This window comes from Rissa tridactyla, chromosome 2, assembly GCF_028500815.1.
Source record: "Rissa tridactyla isolate bRisTri1 chromosome 2, bRisTri1.patW.cur.20221130, whole genome shotgun sequence".
Classification (NCBI taxonomy): domain Eukaryota; kingdom Metazoa; phylum Chordata; class Aves; order Charadriiformes; family Laridae; genus Rissa; species Rissa tridactyla.
This window is the reverse complement of record NC_071467.1, coordinates 15,856,955-15,881,431: the sequence shown is the minus strand read 5'-3', so window position 1 is coordinate 15,881,431 and position 24,477 is coordinate 15,856,955. Positions and strand designations below refer to the sequence as shown.

General features: G+C 46.0%; 1 protein-coding gene across 1 annotated transcript in view; it reads right to left on the bottom strand.

Moving 5' to 3' along the window:
• EXT1 (exostosin glycosyltransferase 1) overlaps positions 1–24,477 on the bottom strand; it is a 184,968-nt gene that overhangs the window by 19,891 nt on the left and 140,600 nt on the right. The window contains 2 exon segments of the mRNA XM_054189354.1: positions 3,442–3,549; positions 6,278–6,371. Coding sequence (XP_054045329.1) covers positions 3,442–3,549; positions 6,278–6,371 — 202 coding nt within the window.

Here is a 24,477-nt window from a genome sequence, read left to right as displayed (position 1 = left end):
CTTTAACGTCTTTCCCCATCCCCATGTCCCTCTTCCACACTGGAGAGAAACTAATGTACATACGTGTCATTGCTTAACTTCTTAGGACCTCGACCAAGGCCTCCAGGACACCACTCCAGCAACGCAAACTGACATTATCAAGCGAATTTAACTGCAAGTTGCTTCAATTACAAGCACCAGAAAGGTATCTAGGATATTTTGCTGACTTGTGTTCATTTTTTCTAGAAACGAAGAGTTCTGCTTTTGCGCCTACTTATTTGTGATTTCAGATTAGGCCACCTCGTTCTCAGACGCTCATTTCTCATTAATCTTTTACCTAAGTCGCTAGCTGTAAAAGCGCATACCTGGGCTGTGTGGTGCTTTTTGCACATCCCAGCTTATTCTGAAGCTTACCTGTGCCCCTGCACATCTCGCTTTTTCCTGACCACAAAACCCTTTGCTTATTCAAGAGGGACAGGGAACTGCTGGAGAGGGTGCAGCAGAGAGCTACCAAGATGATTAGGGGACTGGAACATCTCTCTTATGAAGAAAGGCTGAGGGATTTGGGTCTCTTCAGTCTGGAAAAACAACGGCTGACGGGGGACCTCATCAACATTTATAAATACATAAAGGGTGGGTGTCAGGAGGATGGGGCCAGGCTCTTTTCAGTGGTGCCCAGGGACAGGACAAGAGGTAACGGGCACAAACTTGAGCATAGGAAGCTCCACCTAAACATGAGGAAGAACTTCTTTCCTTTGAGGGTTTCAGAGCACTGGAACAGGCTGCCCAGAGAGGTGGTGGAGTCTCCATCTCTGGAGACATTCCAAACCCGTCTGGACGCGTTCCTGTGCAACCTGCTCTGGGTGACCCTGCTCTGGCAGGGGGGTTGGACTAGATGATCTCCAGAGGTCCCTTCCAACCCTATGGTTCTATGATTCTATGATTCTATTCCTAAAATATTCTGAGAGGTGTCAGGGATCATTATTTGCTTTCACTTGCTCCCGAATCAAATGATTTCCCAGGAAACATTTTCCTGAAGAAAATTTGAGATTTTAAGGATTTATATGTAAAAAATTTCCACAGGAATTGGTAAATTCTTTACAGCATAGGTTGCATCCCGGTCTGGAGACTGCTTCCAAAAGGACCATGGCTCCACAGGGTGCAGAGTCAGATGGGACAGTCTCTGCTCTCTAAGACCTTTGTCTCTTAGACCTTCCTCTTAGAGACATTGCTAACTATAATACAGGATCTGAGCTTATGAGAGAGTTGGCACTACAGCACGGTGGAACTGAAGAAAAAGGCCAGACTGTTGAAGATGCTACCTTATGTTTTTTTCCTATAGGCCCTTTAGATAAAATATTCCCTGCAAAACTAGTATGAAAGAAGCTAAAAACGTGTATTAGTACATGGTCTTCTAATTGACCACGTCATGAATGGTGATATGATGCAGTAAAGTACTGCATCAAATTTCATCTTTTGTGGTGGATATTCTTTCTTTTTATTACTTTTCCAATAAGTTCCAGTAAATAGAGGGAGAATGAACATTACCTGTACTGTTTGTACGCAGATGTGTCTTAATCACACCTGGGATTGTTATCAACAGCAAACACATGATAAAGATCAATTCACTGTGGTGATACGACATTTTTGCTATAAATGTAAATGTTTCATTGCATTATGTGCATCTTTGCGCGTGTGTGTGTACCTGTGTGAGCAAGAAATAAAATCAATGCCCATTCCCAACTACACCTTTTGAAAGGGAAGGCCACTCTGGCTGTGAAGATTACTGCAAGAAGTTACGATTTTACAGACCACACCATACTCGCGGGCGCCTGCAAACAGTGCCAAGGTTAAAAAAAAGCCTCGGTGTCTGCTCCGTTACAACATCTGGAAAGAAAAATCAGAGCTCCCATTTTAACTGCATTTGCCTATCGGTTATTAATCTACTCGTCCAGAAAGACAGGTGGGGAAAACGATGTATTAATACTAATCTGGCAGGATTACACTGGAATTATTAGAACGGCATGACGTCTTAATGAAAGGTCATTTCAGTAATAAGTAGGAGGAAGGGAAAAACCATCCTGCACAAATAAACGCAGAAAGGCTGGATTAAGCTCTCCCCGCGCTACGATGAGGAGAATATGCAAATAAAAACATCCGAGCTGCTCTCAAACAGGAAATGAAAAACTGTAACATAACAAAAACATTTCCCAGAGCAGACATTCAGGCCCCCTGCCAGCTCTTTAAAAACACTGTTAATAACGGTGCAGTGGCTGTTCAATATGGAAGCAGCTGTGAGGAGAACGAATGGCATGTTACCGGAAAGCATGAAGATCAGCAAATTATTATTATTTAAAGAGAGAAATAATTCTGCTCAGAAAAACGTGCTGTCCACAGAAGCAAAAATCCAATGGCCCGTTCATATTTGCAGCTTGTATCACATTAAGGAGAACAGGCAGCAGTTCGCAAGGCTTGCTAGGCCCGCTCTTCTCCACTATTTACTTCTTCAGACAAGTAAATAGGCATCTAACAAGATTTCCAAAGGTACTTCATTTTTGGGGTGCCAAGACACCTGTACCTTTGAAGGCTTCTCTTCACAGATGACAATAGCTTGCCACTTTGGAGATGAGTTAAATTCAGCCTTGAAAAAAAAAACCCTCTTAGTGGCTACTCAGTGGCTACTCCAGATCTCACGGATCTCAGCTGGGTGATGGCATTTTATCAAATGCTACTTTGGGGAAACCATTTTTTCAAGAACTTTTTCTAACATCAACTTCTCCACATACTTTACAGAATGTATTTAGACTATAAAAATAATGTAGTGAATTTAAAACCAAAGTAGATGCTGAAGGCAGCAGTGAATTTCTAACTTCTCAGCCCGCTTTGTTCCATGATCTCAAGGTGATTAACAAAAAGTGACATGAACGCTGCTTCAGAACGCAATGTTACGTGGTCCAGACATCAGAAAAGGGACAGATTCTGCTTCCCACAAAACTGTCAGGTGGTAACTCCTGTCTGAGAAAATACCTGCTTTCCTGATGCGTCCCTTCAGTACCCGCCAGCCAGACACACGCACTGGTGCTACCCCTGAGGACAAACTATTTTTGTAGGACGAGGGCAAAACTTGCCTTCAAATGTTTTCTCTCATCACAGCACCCGGTCCAGGACAGCCCTGCCTCCGAGAGGCATGCAGGTGCTCCACACCAGAACAGATTTCACGCTTTTCGGAAAAATAAGAGAGTCTCTTGCATTTAAGAGTGTGGCCTGGTGGCTGCAATGACCTTCAGGTCAAAAAATGAATGATGTCATATTAAATGAGTTCATAGCCGGCGTGACACAGACAATCCCTTCATGATAAAAATTCTTTTACAGCCCTGACCTTTTGGATTCATCTTCCCCGTCCATTTAGATGGCGGCTGCAATAATCAACTGATCTGCTGAAGGCCGCGGTCTTTTCCTTACCTGTAATAACAATCTCTCATCGCCTATGACGGCAGCTTGGTTCCAATCAATCACTTCCGAGAACGGCAACTCCCATCCGTTGCTGAGCATAACCGGGACGCAGGCAGCCTGCATGCACACAGAGGCATCGCCGTCGTTAGCGGGGACCCCATGATTAGGGCAAGCTTTGAGGTTTGCACCAACGCCGTGACCGTTGTTTTCTGCACAAGCTCAGAAGGAGAGGCAACGTGGCACAGACCGCCAGAAGCCAGGGGCCGCAGGAGGGCGGCCCAAATGTTTATGGTTCTCCATGTAGCGCTTATTCTTATTCCCTGAAAGGTGGGGTTTGCACGGAGAGTGGCATTCGAAATCTGGTGCTTACGCAGCCAGGCGAGGGCAGAATGGTTAAAATGCAGTAGATGTAACACTAGAGAATTTAATACAAAATGATGGCCTCCCTCGCTGCTTTGCGAACCATTCAGCACGGCGCTAACTCCCTCAATTTTTATAACATGTTGCACGACAACCCTACCGAAAATGTGTATCACATTTAATTCCAGAGCACTTTTTCCACAAAGGAGGAATGAATTCCCTGCCCTGTTTGCTATCAACTCTCCAAACAGAGGCAACTGCACAAACAGAACTCATCTGTCATCACCCATCTACAAAAATAAGAATTGCTTCCTCTCTTAAAACAAACAGAAAGCATACACATTTAGTATCTATTTTGTACCAGTACGATCTGTCTAAATTATTTAATCTTTCATGAGTTGCGCAAGTTCCTCTACACAGACAGCAGGTTTGTGAATATTCAGTAAATAGGGCAGTATTTCTGTAAATAAATGATCGCCACTAAGTTCTGGTCAGCTGGATCACAGCATAAGATCCAAACCAAAAGCCTCCTGATGTGATGCAAGAACCTGTTACCAGAGGATCTGCATTGAGCCTGTGCTCCGGTTCAGTTTCATTTGGATCAAGACAAACTTAAGTGCTCTGAATTTGGTCCCAACTGGGGTCAGTTCCTCTCGTACCTGCCGAAAGATGGTATAAAGGGCAATCTTTCAGACTGCTGTACCTTCCTTGGTAACGTGTATTACGCACAGGATCTTAGACTGGTCAAGTCTCTGCATTGCAGCAGTACTTATAACGTATAAAGAACTGTGATCTTCTGTAAGGAAATGACATTAGTCCATGAAAAAAGCCAAGCAGAAAACACTTAGCAATGTATTTTCATGTTTAAAACATGCCACTAATGTGGATTATGTCTTTCAACGTGGCCTGGAGCCAGACAGAAATTGGGAATTCATCATAATCAGTGAATACCGCTGCTAGTCTGCTAGGAAAATCCTCAGTCCCTGCATTTTATCACCATCAACCTGGACCCTTTAAGTTCTGTGCAGTGAGGTATGCTCCCTGCTTTCTTCTCCCGAGACAATGCATCTAACAGAAACTGCGTGACTTGTGGCTCAGATGAGAGAAGAGCTGAGCAGTGCTCTTCAGGAGGATCTGAAGTGACTTGTCATCCCACATAAGCCAGTCCCACTTCTTCCTCCGAAGAGGCTGGAGAGGGAACAGCACTTTGCAGGCTACTAATCTTCACCTGAGTAGGACCAAAGAGGTAAGGGACAGTCCAGAACTTGGATCTCAAAAGTGGCAGTAGGTGTAGGGTTAGGTGGTTAAACCTAAGTGTTCGGTGCATTTGGGATGCTCTAGGGTACCCAAGAAACCCATCAAAGGCTGGCAGACACGACACAGGATCTACTGGAGATCTTCTGGAGAAGCAGCAGAATGCCAGAAGGGTACCCCTGGGCTTCTAAATCACATTATACACCTACATTTAGGACTGCTGAATTCTGCTCTGCATTGCGGAAAACAATACTCTTTAATAGCAGCTGGGACATTTTGTGGTTGATGAAGAAAAGTGACGTGATGCTATTCATTAGCAGCTTTACTGCCAATGCTGGGACACTTCCCAAATAGCAAAAGGACACCCAGAGGCAGGAACCCGTAGATGTTCTTATTTGCCACCTCAATGACACCAAGAAGCGCCTCAGCCTCCCCTTTCTCCACTCCAGCTCCCATGGAAATCCAGATGCCAGTCCCTGTGGCATCTCCCAAGATTCTCTGTATGGCTGACTGGAGATCCAGGACCCCAGGGCTGAGTTGACGCTTGCCAAAAAAAAAAGTCACGGCAGCTACAGCCGGAGTAGGTCAGTGTCGGGCTTGGTCACTGGGCTGCCACGGCTCGCTGCCACAGTGACTCAGGAGCCCTTTGCATTGCCTTCAGCCAAAAGAGGGAGACCATTAACCAAAAGGTTTTTAAAAGGTGAAGGGGATTTGGGTGCTGTCCCAGACACACTGTGAGCTCCCTGAGATCAGCCTGTATCCACCTTCATGTGAAGCTTCCGTCTGGGGCCTTACAACCTCCAGGACACCTTCTGCATGTTCAGCAAACACCAACTCAAGAGAGGCGATGAACAAGCAGGTCTGTTTGGACTAAGTGAAAACAAAAAGCTATTTTTACTGCCCCGGGGCTTCCTTGTAGAGGCTGGTGTCCCCAACGGGAAGTCTCACAGCTTGACAAAATACAGCTCTAAACCGGCCCAACCTCTCAGCCCCACCGCATCCAGGGAAACCCTTTTCCTGGAGGTAACGCCATTCAACCTTCAGATGAGCTCAGCGCTCAGCCCCTCCTGGGAAGAAGCTGCCAATTGCTCCAGAAGTATGAATAGAGGCTTTCGCAAAGTGGATTACTGTCCACTAGGGAAATGAAACACATTTCCCTCCCCCCCACCTCCTTGCTGTTGCACGCTGAATTGCAGCCAGTGTAGCCGATGCTTTAAACTGCAGCTCTTACCTGCAAGGCTTCCAGAAACCTGAAAGAGCCAAGCCTGCGCCCCCGGGGAACCAGACAGAAAGTGGCATTGTGCAGCATTTCACGGTAATCATACCTAACAAGAACAGGGGAGAAAAGAGAAAATTCAATTAGCGGCGAGTCCTAGAGTAACTGGGCGTGAAAATGCAAACAGCTGTTGAGACACATCTGGATAAAATCATCTCCGACCAAGACCGCTCACCACCAGGTTAACCAGCTCCCTCCGTGCACGCGTGTGCCGGCCATCTCCCCGCTCCTTTTTGTTCATCCTAAGGAGCAGCCACCACGGGAGAGAGCTGGGGAGAGCAGTAATGAAACCGAGAACCAAGGAAATCATTTTGCCTATTGAAATAATCATCCTTTTCTATATAAACAGGCGTGCGTGACTTCTAACAACAAACTTACACTAACTATTTTGATACCCGAAGCATTGTTGCGGTACTTCTGACCCGCATTTCTTTTCGGATTTAGTCAAAGCCATGCACAACTGCGGTCCTTTCTGCGCAAGAGGTCTGGACAAAGCAAAAAATACTCAAACTACGCCAAAGAACTCTTCCCTTACCAAGCAGGCACTAAAAAAGGGACGGGGACCGGGAGGGGGGAGTTACAATGACTCACTTGGTGGTTATTGTCAGGTGTGGTGAGAGAGATAAACTGCCAAATTTTGGCAATTAACCATACAGCTGCAACAACTCCTGCTCCTCCAATTTAAATTTTAAGTGCTTATAGACACTCCTGTTTGTTGTTTTTTTTCTGATTCAATCAATCACCTCAAAACCATTTACCAAAACCACACATCAAATCCAAACAGTTTCCAGCCTGTTATTAGCTAATTGTACTTCTGGCAAACCCACGGAACTGCGAACTGCACCAACGTCATCCGAGACAAAAGCATCCAGATTAAACACCCTCCGCCCTCCAGAGTGTCCCGGCCTCCGCAGGCAGATGTTATTTGGACAGTAACTTGTGGCACTGAAATTTTTTAACACTAATAAACTAATTTAACCATAGCCTGCAGGCTAGATAATTTTTTTTGTATGCATGTATATGTGTATGTATATACATATGTATATGATTATGTTTTATATATAAAAAAGTCCGGATCTACGTTTGTATTCTCACACAGGCCAGACAGATGGGAGTAAGCCAATTTTCAATTATAAACTCCGTCTTTAGGAAAAGACATCTTGCAAAGGCCCATTTGCTTAAACAAGCGTGTATAGCTAATTTGCACAAGAAAAGGTCACTGTGAATGGATTAAGATTATCTCCACTGAGAGTAAAATAAAAACTCTCGTTGCATTAATTAAAACTACAAAACAGACTTCAAAGTACTTTTTTTCTTTCTTTAAATCGTATCTCAGCTTTGGTTAAAATACATATATACATATTCCATCCAAGCGACAGCAATTTCTTTTTCTCCATGTGGGAGACTTGACTGGCAGCCACGTCCCAGCTCACTAGCCAGCAGTGACACAGCACACGGGGGAAAATATTAGGAAACCAGAATATCAAAAAAAGTAAAAAAAAGTTGCCATTTTTAAGCATTCTTTTTTCACATTCCGAGGTCTGAGGCGCAACACTTTCACTGCATATTGTATGACAGAAAATGTTAATAAATACCAAAAATAGAATACCCCGTAGGGCTAGAACATGCCAGTCAGAAGTCCCCCATCATTAGCTAGCTAAAAATGGAAAATCCTGTTAATGTCCCCGAATGCAACAATACCCACAAACGTTGATGGCAGAACCAGAACACAAAGAAAAGCAGGGAACGAGGCCAGCGCAAGCGAGTCCTCCCTACGCCAGTGGTGTCTTATATTGGGCACTCTTTCTTGTATAACTAATTTGCTGATGTTAGGACAGATTTTTGATGGGGGAAAAAAAAAAAGGATTTTGTTGACAATTTCCCACCTGAAAACCAGTTAGTGTCTTGCTCCCATTTGTGCGTTTTAAAGCCTAACGTGTGATTTATTGCCGAGCTCTGGAATAGCACGGTTCATGGCCATCAAGCAATTTATCTACATCATAGGCACACAGAGAGCCTCATCCTAACCTTGATCTATGGGCACAAAATTTCCATTCACTTCAGGCAGAACCCACAAACACAACGGGAGCAGACCTGGAGTAAAGCAATATCCATCGAGAGCTGCTGCAGAGAATGAACTGCACCAGAGATCCTTCCCACAAACAAATCTCGCTGCAATTTCCACCGGAATCTCTTAAGATGACTCAACACGCTCTTTGAGCCCAGTGCTAGCAGACTGGTTTCCAGTTTAATCCCCCTCAGCGACCACTCCGGGATCAAGCATCTATTTGAAATCCTTAAACACGAGGTGCTAATTTTGCTTCTTCTAGTTCGTGGGTAGGACGCAAAGCAACAGGGGTACCCTGCCTTTGCTGAAAGAGGGACGACAGCCCAGTATGTTCAAATACGAATTCGGAAACGCCTTTCACACAACACATGTAGGCAGCCACAAAGACATAAACATCTCCGTCAAGCTGCAAGCATGGCTTTGTAATTCGAAGCATTGCTCATGGAGGAAATCGTTTATACGTAACAAATAGTACTTTAGAGTCGAGTTTGCAGCAGAGCCTGTTGTATGTTTTTCTCAGACTGCCAGGCAGCCTTCGGAGGCCTTGGCCACAAAACCATCACCTGGTGAATGAAGCTCCATCCCACAGGCCATGGTGGGGACAGACGGCATCAGGGCAACCATCAGTTCCAGCCCCCTTCCCAGTCAGCCCTGTGGGAACCAGGTTTGAGCTTTGCCAGTGTTTTGCCAGGGAGGGAAAACAGCTTATGTACAATTGGCATTTTTTTCCACATAGGAAGCACATACATCTCACCTGAAAGCATCTCTGCACTTCCCCTAACTCTGACTTAAAATGCTTTCAGTGAAGTCAGTGAGATAATCTCTATGATTAAAGGTAATGAGTTAAATTTACGTTATGAGTTAAATCTTTGCTGGACTTTAAATTTCTCCTTCTCCTGTCCAGGAGAGAAATGGGAACTGGCCCAGACGTCCAGAAACACAATCTCGGCTACAGGAGGACACTTGTACATTAAGTATTGACCTGGCATCTATTGCAAATACCAGTATTGCATCAATGGCAGGCTTGGTTTCCCCACCATCTTCACTGACTAATCCCCACAAGACCTCGGGGAGGCAATGAAGTATTATAACCCTGCTTGCAACTGGCGGAGGGGCCTTAAGTTACAGAGAAAATAGTCAAGTGTTTAGAAGAGGTTCTCCCAGAGCCTCTTCTTCTTCTCCCCTGGCAATGGGGGTTATATCTGTTTTCAGAAACACTTATTTCCATTAGCCGGCAACGTCTGAGTACAGCAGGGAGATTTGTTACGGTTCTCCAGCTTGCATCGCTGCGGTTTCTGCAAACCCGGAGCTGCCAGCTTGCGGGGACGGCTCTGCATTGCCTGCCTGTCCAGACGCTCTGGTTTTAGCCGGCTACAGAGGTTCTCCAGGCTCCACTTCAGGCAGCCACAACCGAGCCGTGGTCAGAACATGCTGCTGTGTCCCCGGCACCGTGGGGCACGGCACGGCCGGCCACTTCTTCCTTACTTCTGCTGCTGCGGTGGCACACTCTTTCTGGCGCTCTCCTTTCCTTTCCTACTCGTAGTTAATCTTCCTGAGCACTTATTGTAGGAAAGCTTTGAGAGGAGTCCTCTGCTTTGCATGGAGGGTGTTTATTTCCAGAAAGCTCCCAATTTTGGTGTTTGAAGACTGCCATGGAGGGGGGGCACACGTTTCTTGCTCATATTCCTGTGTTCCATCATTCTGCACGCTCGCACGGAGGTAACGTTTTACTGCCAATTTTAGGGTCGGCTTGGCCTGGGCCTCAGCTGCATCATTCAAACATGTTAAAATCCAAAATCCATATGCCTTTAAAATGACAGTTGGGGCTTTGAAACTAAAATAGCTACAGATTTAACCCAAAGCTGGCATCCCTCTGTAAGGATCAGCAGTGTGTTTTATTAACTTTCAGGCTTCCTTCCCTAATGATGAAGTGCACCTTGTTCACAGCTAATACCTTTTTAGGCAGCATAAACAAATAGCTCTATTTGTAATCAATTCTAATTTATTCACACTTTAATTGAAATATCCCCTCCCTGCTACCACCCATAGCTGAGAAAACATGTTCGGCCCCATCTATCACGCAGGTGTAAACACTGCAACGCCGTGTGGGCAATTATCCGAAGGAGAAATGCTGCTCAGCCAAATGCTCTCACCATTTTAACTTCTCGATCCAACACATTGCTTCTGTCTTTCCCCATCCCCCCTGTTTTTTTTCCTTTCTGATGTGCCGACCTTGTCCATCAGCACGTGGATTAGAGGGCTGCTTGGGATTCCTGGTTCACCATTATCCCAAGGAGGCCGGGCAGGCTGCAGAGGCTCTGCAGTGACTAATCAGCCATGCCATACATTCCTTCTTACAGCTTAAGCATTTCCCCATGTCACTACACTTAAGAGATTATAAACTAGCCTGGGAAACATTTTCGCTGCCCATTTTAACATAAACTACTTTTTTCCAAAGCCACATCGTCATCACCATTGATTGAGGAGAGGTCTAAAAGGACACCAGCAGTTCAGACCAGCAGATACGTCCAGCTACCCAGATTTAATGACTATTGTACTTTATCCAGCTGTATGTCACCTGCCACAAAGGAATCACAAAGCAGCGTACATATTTTCCTACCTAATCCTCTGAACACTGATAGGGGATACCATCACCGTTCCCATTTCACAGATGGAAAACCTGAGATACAGCTGACCAGTGGCTTCTCCAGCAGCTAGAAAGACCTTGGGAATGCTAACACCAGCGTCCTCACCTGCCTCCCTCCTCTCCGATGATACAGTGCTCACTGAAAACCAGCCATATGTTACGGATATCAAAATTCAGATGGACATACAGGAGCAGAACCCAAACCAAATACGATGGGTTTAACCCAGCAGTACGTATTTTAACAGTGCAACACATAATCCATCTTCTGGAAGGTGCTGGAGCTCGTCTTTGGCAGGGAGCATCGGCACATACCGCCGTAGATGTCAGATGGGACTAGAGCTGTTTTCTTCTTTCCCGAGCCAAAAACTGCTATGGCACTTAACCAACTATGTCCAGGGCTCCCTCCCTCAATCTGCAAGCCCAAAAACGCTTGCTGCATCTTCCAAAAGTCCCTGGATCAGTTCAAGTTCAACAAAGACAGATATTAAACTCCTACAACGCAAGGCTACATGGCGGAGTGTTTCCCAGTCTTCCAGTATATAAAATTTCAGCCATTAATCAATTGGCCAGTTTTCCGTGTGTGAATGCTTAATACAGATGGCTCTGAACTACTGGCTGGAGAGCCTGAAAAGAAACCCTCTCTGTCACACGAAGCGTCTTGTTGCTTGGTTTCCATTAAGGTAGGTTGGCTTTCAAATAAGCTGTCAAGTAAAGCCTGGCATTGAAAACACCGAGTGAGTAACTGTCTTTGTAGAAAAGCTGACAGCTCAGCTGTGCGTCAGATAGATAGCTGCCCAAGACGGAGCTCGAAAGGCTAACGCATCCTACTTGGAAGGGTGCCGTCGCCGCAAACTGCTTGCTTTGGGATTTACGGCTGCGCAATGCTTTGGGGTGATCTTAATGTCGGTGAACAGGCTACTGGCTGGCAGTTCATCTCCCGCTCCGCCAGCACCGGGTCTGGAATTAGAAAGTTTGGAGGTGCAAAAACATAATTGGAAAACTTTTTTTTTCCCCTGCTTAAAGGGCTAATTGATTTCACAGGTGTTTAATTATCATTTGCTGTGAGATAATACCTTGTAGTGCCATAAAAAATGGATTTAATTTTCAAGTGCTTGCAAAACCATTGCCAAAGCCAAGTTAGAGCTAAAGCTAGATAATTATTCTATAAATCAAACACACTGCCTCCTTTCTTTGAAATTTTTAATACTTGGCTATAATGATATCTGACGACCTTGAAACTAACATAAAAAGGATTTTCTTGCCAAGTGCTGAAAGGCAGCCATTGGAGTATTTCTTTCAGCCGGGTTCATTACCGCCGCCGCCGCCACCATGCTGCCCAGGCTGCAGGACTCCGAGGGATGCTACGGTGCAAGCCCGGCAGCGGCGTGCACAAACAGCGATCTCGGCACCCAGGTAATGGCCGAGTATCTGAGCATAAGCCCCGTTTGAAAATGCAGACAAATCAATGAAAATCCCGCATGATTCTTCTAGGCCTGGCAACGGAAATGAACCTCTGCAAACATTCAGCAACTAGCGTCAAGGTACGTTTTCTCCTCTCCGTGCCAGCGTCTTCTTTTAGTTCAGAAGGTTGGATTAATAAAGAAAAAACAGGGAAGCAGAGTTTTCACTTTAGTGTACTGCTAAAGGAACTTCGTTACGTTTAAGATGGACAGTAACTGTTGAAATTTAAATCATCTTTAAAGTCTTCATTGACATCACAGTTGGATTCAGTTCACTCCCGTATTATGAACAGGGACATTTGGATACACAAGCCATTAAAGTCAATGTATATTCTAACACATAAAAATGCTCTAACGATTTTTGTCTAAATATTTACACAGAAAGCCCCGTAAATCTATACGGTGCATGCAAAGCACGCGCCACGTTTGGACTGCCAAATACTACCCAACTGGCTCCCAGTGTGGCGGTCACGCCACCTAGAACGAGCAGACTTACACAGGAGCAAATGCGGGCTCACCAACACCGTTTGATGTTTAAAGATAACTGCTTATTTAACAAGTGTGCCAGAGAGGGGTGGTGGGTAGCGTGTCAGAGGCAAACCTTGGCGAGGCGTCTCTCCAGGCAGCATTACGCCCCAGTTACCAGCAACCTGCTAATAGCATCGTGTCGCGCTGCTTCGAAAACCAAACGCCGGCTCCTCGGCTTTGAAGTCCTCTAACAGCGCCTGTTTCACAGCAGCACCTCGCTGTGCTGGCAGCAAGAAAACTCACGACGTGCCTGAATGAGAGAAGTCCACGAGGAAGCAAATGCACTGCTCGCTTCCATCTTCCGAGGAATGTAAATGCAGCACCACATATTGTGAATTCAACACCCTCCAGGTCGGTGGGAAAGCATTGAAGACGCTGATGTTGGCGTGTGTGGATGCAGGCACAGGAACACATGCAGCCACAGGGCAAGGTTTTACGTGGAGCCACCTCCCCTGCCACCCCCTCTGAAATGACATAAACGTACGTGAACCCTCTTTGCCCGAAAAGTGCCCATCAAGCTGCTGGACCCTTAAAAGGTAAAGATAACACCAACCCGTTAAGATAATCTAGTGGTTCAGGCAGGCTTTTGCTAACAGGATTCTTCTAACAATAAATTATACCAACACTTTGCACCATTATGGTATCTCTACCTTGCTGTTTTCTGGAGATCACAAACTCCTTTTTGAATATTTTAATATAAAGAACCTCAGCCTGCCAGCAGGAGAACAAAGCAGCATCTCCATTTCACTGATGGGGAAAGTGCCGCACAGCCTGAACTTGGGCTTCATCTACTCAGCCTTGTTCCCCAGCACTCTGCATAGAAAAATGCAGGAGTAAGTTGAAAGTAGTATCTAACTCTTGACAGTGTGCTTCGGCATTTCAACAGAGAACTAATATCCTGGTCTGCATCAAAAGAAGTGTGACCACCAGGAGGTGATGCTTGATGCTCCCCCTCTACTCCGCTCTGGTGAGACCCCACCTGGAGTACTGCGTCCAGCTCTGGGGCCCTCAGCACAGGAAAGATATGGACCCGTTGGAGCAGGTCCAGAGGAGGGCCACAAAGATGATCAGAGGGCTGGAGCATCTCTCCTGTGAAGACAGGCTGAGATAGTTGGCGTTGTTCAGCCTGGAGAAGAGAAGGCTCTGGGGAGACTTTATTGTGGCCTTTCGATATATAAGGGGGCTTTCTAAGAAAGATGGAAGGTGACCTGCAGTGACAGGAGAAGGGTAATGCTTTTAGAATAAAAGAGAGTAGATTTAGGTAGGACACGAGGAAGAATGTTTTTACTGTGAGGGTGGTGAGACACTGGAACAGGTTGCCCAGAGAAGCTGTGGATGCCCCATCCCTGGAAGTGTTCAAGGCCAGGCTGGTCGGGGCTTTGAGCAGCCTGGTCTAGTGAGAGGTGTCCCTGCCCATGGCAGCGGGATTGGAACAAGATGATCTTTGAAGGTCCCTCCCAATACAAACCATCCTGTGATTCTATGATTTTAATTTTTAAAATTGGGGATATTATATTCTGTCCTTCACAGAGTGACTTTATATGGACTTTAGCCTTCTCCTAGCAGTGAAGCAGTGTCAAACACTTGTCCTTAATAGCCCCATCTGGTCATATTAACCGACCTCACATGCTGCGACAGTCCAGCTGTGAACATATTTTGGGGTAATTTCCCACTGCAAAGCCAGTTTTCTTACTGATTTATTCTCTAACTTAAAAAAAAAAAAAATGGCAAAAAAGCCCACTACTGGAATTTCAGTTACTAAAGCATCAGTTTGGATTAAAGACCCAAACAAAGAAAAATCCATACTGCATTTTCTGAACAAAGAAACAAATTTTAGCTCATCTGCCACCCACTCTAATTTTGAGATTACAGTACAGGACGTACCTGAAAGCCTCGGAGGGCAGAGAAATAAAAGACTTATTGTGAGATTTCTCACCTGTCAACACCTGCTGGCTCTGAAGCCGATGATGCCCTCCTGCCTGTCAAAAAAAAAAAAAAAAAAAAAAAAGGCCTCCAAATCTTTCTTTCTTAATTATTTTTAAATTGCTCTTTATTGAAAACTTGAGTTTAAAAAATGCTTTAGAGGATCAGTTTTCTGGAGTTTCATGCTTCAGTATCTGGGGCTACTGAACGTTTTAACTAACCCAGAAAGAGAAATGGTTGATTACAAGCCCTGGATGGTAAAATATGAATAAAATCAGTCCTCTGCACCCATTTATGCCACAGTCCAATAACTGGATCCAGCAGAGACCAGAGAACTCTGGCGTAAAGAACACTGTCCTCTCCGTTAAGCTGCCCATCGGCCTGGGACTTCGGGGGATAGCAGAGAAAGTCCAACCCCCTGAAGATTGAATTAGAAGGGGTTATCGTTTCTGCTCTTGCTTTGAATGTCTGGCTGAGCTCTTTACCAAACGATTTAGAATAGTCCTTATGAAGCTTATCATTTTCTATTCAGCTCCACAGATTTTCCCATTATGGCTATCGAGCTCCTAAGTGGCTTGTTGGCATCTTTAAAAGTTATAGTCCTCCAGACGCAACGTCTAAAAATGGAAAGCAAAGATGATGTGCAATACTGGCTCTAATTATGCAGGAGTTCATTTCTATGAATGACTGGATGTGTTTCCAAAAAAACAAGAGGGACTTTACAGAGGAACTGCTGGCAGAGCCCCATGTTGTCTAGGCATTCTGACCCAAAATGTGACCATGCTTGGAGGAAAAATTAGTTCAGCAAATCCACGGAACAACTTTGAATGAAATAGAGAAGTGATTTATTTTTACTCATAAGAAGTCAGCTGCAGCTTAGTCCCCAGGAGTGGTAACCCCACAACATATCTAGATACTTCAATGTTTTAGTTGCTTATTAGTGCTCATATTTGCCTTCAGCTCAGGATCTCAAAGTATTTTCTTCCTCCTTTCTATAAATGAGACAAAGCTACCTCAAAAATAAGAGCAGGACACAAAGTGGGGGGAAGGAAAGAACCCTAATTGCGTGTATTTTGATTTTGTAGCACTGCAATTTAGGGTGAAATCCCAGCACCGTTATAGTCCAGGGTGGGTTTTCACTGACCACCAGTGGGTGCTGATCTTCTGGACTTAATGAAGACTAACTTCTGCAATAAAGCACTGCAGGAGTGTGGAAGGGCAGGATTTTTTTCCCTATTGTAGTCAACAGTGAGTACTAAAATAATTTTCATTTTCTAAGAAAGACAAAATAGTAGATAGCAGGAACAAATATAAAAATGCACTGATAATTGCTTTTCAGTGATGTCTCCTGTTCCCATCCTCAGTTTTGTTAACAGAAAGCTAAATCAGGCCACCCCATATGCAGTTTGAGAAGTAGGACTGTGCTTCACAGGGTGGCCAGGTAAAACGGGATCTGTCACCGCGCAGATCTGCTCCGTCTCTGTGCTCGCTCACTTCTGCTGACTACAGTAAAATCAAAGTTTTCTATTATTTGCTCTTCTCAGCAAAAAAGGCAGCTAGAACGAGAGCATGGCTCCTCTGCACCCCTGCATCACCAAGTCCCCGTTGGAGCTGGGCTCTGCTCTCCTCCTGAGCCGGAGGAAAATGTGAGCTGTACACCATTAAGTGTAAGTTTAGAATTGCAGCTGGCTTTTGTAAGGCAGTTTGTGCCTTTTATAGGGGTGTTTAGGCAACTCCAGTGGTCTTCAGTTGACATTACACCAGATCAGGGTGACTATATCTATTCAGTACGGCTGGAGAGAGTCTTACCCACTTTCAACAGAACGAGGGGTAATGGCTTCAACCTGAAAGAGGGTACGTTTAGACTAGATATAAGGAAGAATTTTTTACATTAAGGGTGGTGAGACACTGGAACAGGTTGCCCAGAGAAGTTGAGGATGCCCCATCATTGGCGGTGTTCAAGGCCAGGCTGGATGGGGCTTTGAGCAACCTGGTCTATTGAAAGATGTTCCTGCCCACAGCAGGGGGGTCGGACCAGATGATCTTTGAAAGTCCCTTCCAACCCAAACCTTTCTACGGTTCTATGATTGCCCATGGAAGCATATGGGACTTTTAGGTCCCCGCCTGAGCATACAAAATTGCTGTCTAAAAACCCCCCAAACCACTGCACGTTTCCATCCATGCATACTTACATACTTTTGCATCCATGCATACTTTACATACAGTTGCCAAGAAAGGCTGGATCAGATGATCCTTGAGGTCATAGAATACCAACCCAGTATTTTATGATTCTATGATTACATGCACACGCTTACGCACTGTTTACAAAGGACTTTCATCTGGAAACCACTGATGCACACGCATATCCTTCTTCTCTTGCCTGACCCTGCCCTGACATACAAAGAACCTCACATACGATTTTTGCAAAATTACTTATTCAAAAATCAAGGCCCGTTTTGAGAATGCAGTTAGAGGAACAACCAATCAAAGCAAATTGAAAACCTTGTTTTGAAGGAAAGCTCTCCTCAAGCATGCAAAGCGAGTCTTTTGAAAACAAGCCTGCACACGTAAGTGCCAAACACTATCTAAACCAGACCATATCGCAATTCTCAGCGCCACTTTTCATTTCGCTCCTAAGAGTCCGAGGGAAACCACATACCTGCTGATGGTGAATGCCTGACTGCTCGCATCTGTAGCCCTAATGCATCACCACAGTGTCAGGCATCTGCGCTATGTCGGGTCCAGTCCTAAGAGATGCAGACGGTGTTTTCTCAGTCCCTACTGATGCCCACTCCCACCCCTGGCGCTCAGCACCACACAGAATCATCTGTTTCGCTTTTTTAGCATTCCTGCCCTGCTGGGCAGTGTCTGCCTCAACGTGCTACGTCTGTTTGCGAGCTAATACATTATTTACACAAACTATTCAGGCATAGCAGCAAGGATATAAAACATTTATCAACAAAGGGACCAGTTTGTCATTTTAAAATAATTATGTTTCTTTAAAGAAAGCAACAAATTCAGTTGTTTCAGAATTATTTATTAGGTTGCGCAGGCTTGCAAGGGCTCTCTCTTTTGCAGGGAGAAGTCTCCACTCCAATAAAGCTTTAACCATGAGAAATTTTATACCTCAGCAAGGAGATCTCAAGCTCGCAGGTTTCGTAGCCAGAACCCTAATGAGAAGCACAGGTCAGGTTAGGTGTATGACGGCGCATTCTCCTGTGATCTGCCAGACACTGAAACACCTCGAATGAACCACGGGGTTGCAGGGCAGGGAACTCTCAAGTGTATTTGCAATTCTGCTCCGCTGTCAGTAGCTGGAGCACGCCTACCCCACACTTACCCCTGGGAGCAGCTCTACCAGCCCCAGCCCTGGTGGGATACAGCCAGGCTTCTCCTCCGGCCCCGCTGGGAAGCAAGCATGCAGGGCCAGTCTGGCACGGCCTGGCAAAAAAGCCCATTGCTCTCTACCTGCTCCCTGCCCCGCACTGCCCTTTTATACCTCCTCCAGGAATTCAGGCATGAGGACAAATGGAAAGGGAAAGGCATCGGCATGTGAGTGCTCTGATCAGAGAGAGACCCATGATCTGGTGCGCTCTGCTGATTGCCAAGGAAAACATGACCGCCCGGACAAAAGGGCTTCCAAGGGGATGCCAGGAGTGATCAGATTAGTTGGAAGAACAACAGCTCTTCGGCCAAGTGCTAACAGACAACAGATGGAGGGGAATGATGTTGACCGTAAGACAGGCCATGTGATGACGCAGTGCAACATGCAACTGGACTGCTTTTTTATACAGGTGTGTTAATTTTGATATTAGTTTTAAAATATTAAATTTTTTTTTTGAACCTTCCAGTGGTAAGCACAGAGCAGGTAAAATGTCATCCATAAAGGAGGCTTCTGTGTCAGGGTAACTTCAGCTTCCTACCTCTAAGAAAGAGTAACCGCAGCACCCTGCGCTGGCGACAGAACAGGCTGCACAGCTCCCAGCTGAGACTGGGTTTTGTGTGCCGTGTCCCCGCGGGGTATAAATGAGACCGCGAGCTCTCTCTGCAAAATTCCGAGCAGCTGTTCTCCCCCAGCTCCCTCTCTCAGACTCCAGATGGGCTGCGATACAGGCATTTTCCTACAGCAGCGCCTGAAATCACGTGTTAGACGTGTCAGCAATTTCTGCCAACATCGGAGGCTAAAAAGGTGCAGACCTGGAGCAGGTTTTTTGGAGCATCCTCACGCAGCGCAGACATCTTGTACATACTGTTTAAGAGACTATAAGACACGGTAAACCAAAATCCTCTGTAATGCTTGGTGTCTGAAACAGGACATTTTACCTTAGAAAGGAGCAATTCTGTAAAGGATTAGAGGGTCACCGTGGATAAGCAGCTCAAGGCTGTTACAGAAGAGCAAATGAATCCTTAAACACATCAACCATGCTGTACACACAGAGAAGAAATTGTCCCTGTGTACCCAGAGTCGGTGAGGCAGAGACTCGAAAACACCCACTGCTAATAGCCCCACATGTTGGAAAGATGCTGAATAAGTGAAGACAGAGAACAAGGACAGAAAAGTTACTTAAGGGACAGCAGTAAATACCCTTCTGAGAGAGACTTACAGACCTCGGCTTGTTCAGCTTATCAGAGAGAAGAGGAAGAAGAGGCTTGATTACAGCACGTAAGTGGCTCTACAGGGAGAAAAAGAAAAGGAACCGAGAGTTCTTCAACCTGCTGAAAAAGGGCACAACAAGAATCAAGAGGTGGAAGTTAGAAGTGAAACAAACATCAATACAAATCTGTGCTAACGCCCCGGCACCGAAAGTATTTTAACCACTGAACCAAACTGCCACGAGAGATGGTGGCTCCTCTATTAAGTGACGTCTTGAAATGGGAAGCGAGTGCTTTGCCGGAGGATGTGCTGTAACTCACGCGGGTCGCTGGATGCAGCCCAGGGGTAAAGCAGGTGACACGGAACGGGCTGCAGCGCGCGGGAGATCAGACGCAGTAATCTCCTGCTCCATCTGGCCTTCCATTTTCTGTAAAAGCTGCTACTATCTGGTGCTTTCTGATCGTTGTGAGCACAAAAACTCTACCTCCAATGTTCCATCACGCAAACTTCAACCAATTAGATTAGTACTGAAAAGCATGGGGACACGAAAAGGGACAGTATCTTCTGATACCCAACCCACAGCACTACTTAGACCACTTCACTAGAGTTACAATAAATTCTGTAAGACTAAACGATGACAGATTACACTGGATAACAAATAACCTTCAGGATTTTTGCTACTTCAGACCAACACATTCAACTTACTAAATAATTATTTATCTGATGAACAGGACAGTTTGAAAAGTAACTATTGTTGCACAGAGATCAGTATTATATTTCTATAGATCTCAACTGGTTTCATTCCTATAAAACTCTTCTCTTCATAAGACTTTTCCAAAAAAGGATCGATCATCCTGATCAAAGTACCAAGTCAAAAGGTTCGCTCTTTGGTTATCATTTTGGTAAACTTAATAGAGGCATCCATAAATTAGGAAGAAAGGAGGAAAAAAACCCAAACCAACAAATTATTGTGCCTAGGTGGAAATTTTAAAAAGATCTTTTTTAAAGGATTACTGAAACCCTCCCGAGTTCATCTGCAGATGCTGGAAACATGAATGGATAAAACTGGAAGCCTAGGGATTAGCAAAGTCATTACCAGAATCGCATTTGCCTTATGCAGAATACTTTGCTTTCTCCTGCCTCCACCTTTCAAAGGTTTATGATCTCTGTCTAGTAATGTGGCTAGTTCTTCCACAAAACGTACCAAGTCCTCTATAATTTCGTTGCCAACATCGGTGTTCACTATCTTTTGCAGTGAGCAGTCCTGTTTAAAACTAGTTTCTCATCACACATTAATATTCTGGCATGGGAGGTTTGCAGAAACGGAGAAAGAATGAGAAATAAATTTGAAGGCAGGTCTTTGCCTGTTTTATCGTCCCCGAGGTTAGTCTGCGTTCAGAGGGGAGGGAGGTCTGGGCGCTGCAGTCACACCTCACAAATACCGTTTTCTCGGTTTATACCTTCCTCTGCTTCGGTTTTTCTCGCTCTGCTGAGTAAATACATCTTCGACAGAAACCCACCCAGGCGAGGAGACGTGTGGTTTGTGCCATCTCGAGGAGGCTGTGGTTTCCACAGGTGTCCCCCAGCTCTGCTCCGCCGGCGCCGAGAGCAGCCTCGGACCTCGCCTCCCTCACCCCCTGCCCCCTTTTCGGCCCGAAAGGTTAGGCGTGGTGCTGCGGCGACCTTTCCCGTGGAATTTTGAAGGATAACGCAATTGCTACCTCAGCAGATTCCCCCAGAAATTCATGAGAGAGCTTTCAGCTCCGGTTTTGTGAGGAATTTGGAAAAAAATTAAGCCTTTAAAGTGACACACAACCTTACTGTCTGTCCCAGCGCTGCCACAAATGTCAAAAGCCTCAGCAAACACTGCTTGAATGAGAGATTGGACAAAAGCCCCATAGAGGAGTTACGGCAGATGATGTTAACCCGTTACGCTGTGAATTTTACCATAGCTGGTAATTTTTGGGTCTCTCCTCAACCCCCAGACTCCTGACAAATGTGCAAATTCCATTTTGCCCAAGGACACCAGCATGCAGTTACTGAATCACGGTGCGTTTAGACGAATGCCGCAGGGAAATGTCCCTGTACATCCTCTGTAGCTGTTTATATTCATCACGGCTGCAAACCAGCAGTCTCTTAGTCTCTTAACGCACCTACACTCTTACTCATTTGCAGGCACACAACTAATCCAGACGTGCTAAACATGGAGAGAAGGGCAGCTTCGGCTGGACCGGAGCATATGCTGCTCCGCAATGTCCCAGGCGCGGTGGTGCAGAGCTGCTTCCCCAGTAATGCAAACCAGATCCCACTAAAAGCCGGTACCTGTCTCATCCAATTTAATTTCCAACCAGCAGGGAACTCGGTCGCCCCTGCTGCACAGGAGAGGACAGAAGCACGGAGGTGAGAAGGGAGCGGGCTCGGGAGAGAGCCAGATGCTGCGTGGGAACAGGAGCTCCCTGCCTGCCGCGGGAGAGCCGGGCTCCGGGGTTAACTGGGATTGAAAGGCCAAGCGCCCAGCAGACGTCCCCGCGGGCTGGCTGGCACCCGGCAGTGGCTGTGTCCCCAAAGGACAGGACGGCAGCCCGCAGTCATGGTCCTGCCGCGCAAGGCTCTCACCCACGCGCTGCCCAGCCGTGCCGCCCTCGGGGGCCAGCCCAGACGCACTCAGAAATTAGCGCATCGAGGTCACCACGGCCAGGTTTTTGCACATCCCGGTCTGCAACGGCCCCACTAAAAGCTGTGCTCTCTTCCCGAAGGCGTGCGGTTGCCGACAGCAGTCCTGGGCCAAGGACAGGGCGCCTGTGCCCAGGCAGCCCCGCGGGATGCTTCCATGGCTCCTGCCCGGGGACACGGTGCCGCAATAGCGGGCGCCCTCTGTCACCTCAGCCCCACGGCTTCAGCTGACAGAGTTTGAAAAATCTGGCCATAGTTTTCACACATCGGCAGCAACAAGGCTTTTACTTTGCTCTGTCCGCGGCTGAGAAAAACACACCAAGGTCAAAGTCAGAACATGACTTGAAGGCTCTTCCCAGCAGCATCAGGGTCTTGGTGCCCAACAGAGGTTACGCCAGCAGGAAAAACGCTTCTGCCTCTGACGTCTGTATCGTGACCCCGAACAGCCAGTACCGGCTGAGTTTTGTGCTTAGCCCGAGGACTGTTTGTAAAACGATCGATGACGCATGCGAATGGGCTCTTGTTTGTCTTACTGTACACTGCAAACATTGCTTTTAACCATGAGGTTTTTTGCCAAATGGTTCTGAACACACCCAAAGTGGGATCCCGGAGAGAAAACTGCAAAAGCAACGTAATGTGATCAGCATCTGCCTTCCAAGGGGGACTGATCAATGTCTTCTGATTTGGGCTCAGCCTGCAGGACTGTCTCAGCCGAGGTGAGAACCAGACACACGTAATGTCACCTGCCCACCTCCGCACCTCTGAGGATCAGCCCGGATTGCAGGGAGCTGCTGCACGGCTTTTAAGCTGAAAATCCTTTCCCACTCAGCTTCTGAAGCCACTCCGGCCCTTGAAATTTTAATTCCCTCCATTTCCAAACAAGATTTAATCAGAGCTTGTTTCTGAGGGGATCTAAGTTAAGAACGAATACAAAAGTGCAGGTTTTGATAGCAGAATCTCTAATTGCTTTTACCAATCAGTAAAAGTAAATTGGTCGTTACGGTACCAGTGCACCATGTCCCCAAGCCAAGCAAAACTGAATTCACGCCCCTCTGAAAATGAGGTGTGAAAGGCTCGTAAGAGGAGGGTGAGCGAGCACTTCCCCATCCGAGCCCTCTCCTGAGGTCAGGTGGATGATGTTGGCCAGATTCTGCTCTCAGTTACTCTGGTGTGAATCTCAGTGGAGTTGCTCTGGATTTACACCGACGTAGCTGAGAAAAAAACCTGCCCTGTCAGTTTTCCTTCTTCGGTGGCCATTCTTCTAAATCTTGGGCTCCATCTTAGATCTGCTTCTTCTTACAAGTCGCCTGCCTTCGCCATGACGCCAGCTGGCATCTCTCTGCTGACCTGCCACTGTTTAGCTCAGAGGATTTCCAGACGGCTTCACGGATACTTCCTAGTCGTCAGAAAAAAAAGCAGCTCAAGAGGTACCTTGCCTATTCTGAGTGCAGTCATTCGGCTAACGGGTCCAAATGGCTCTGCCTGTGCCCCAGAAAAAAACCCAGCAGCACCACGGAAATTGGAGTTTAACGTTCTGCATTTAAAGCGGAGGGTTTTTTAATCTTTGGCACCCATGAAAGGCTGTTTTTCACAAAACCGAGTGATAAAACCCTACAAGAAACACTCATCCCCAAACTATCTGTGTGGCTTTTGCACACATCTGTTTCTCTCCTGTCCTCAAGAGATGTCTAAAATCTAATTAACCAATTAATTTGCAAATATATTCTAATTTATTCAAGGCAGATTTTCTTAGTGTTAAATTATCTGACAGTGAACCATACGCTGTACACAGGAACAGGACTTCATTAAAATACCAAAGGTTACACAAATGGAATAAAAATTATATTTGTACTACAGTCAGCACATACTTATATCCCCTAATGAGAAAATGTGTTTGTATTTCCCTATTTCTAATTTGTTTTTCCATGTTTGGTGTAAACCTGCGGCTAATACATTTGCAACACCAAACTACTACACCTAGTGTGGAAACAGGAACATTCTGAGAGGTTTCCACGTCCGTTCAACTTGCAACAGAAACTAAATGTACAAATAATCCACCGTCTGCGCTGGTAAAACTCTTCTCTCGGCCCAAGCGATGCCACAGTTCGTTTGTTATTAAGAATTACATCTTCGTCCTCGGCCAGCCCCGCTCCTCCCGCCTCCCTCCGCAGGTAGCACTTTGGCTGGGAAATCTCAAGTTCTAATCGACAGCGCTTGAGCGAAGCGAGTCTGAAGGAAAAAGCCGATGCCGTGTTCTTGATT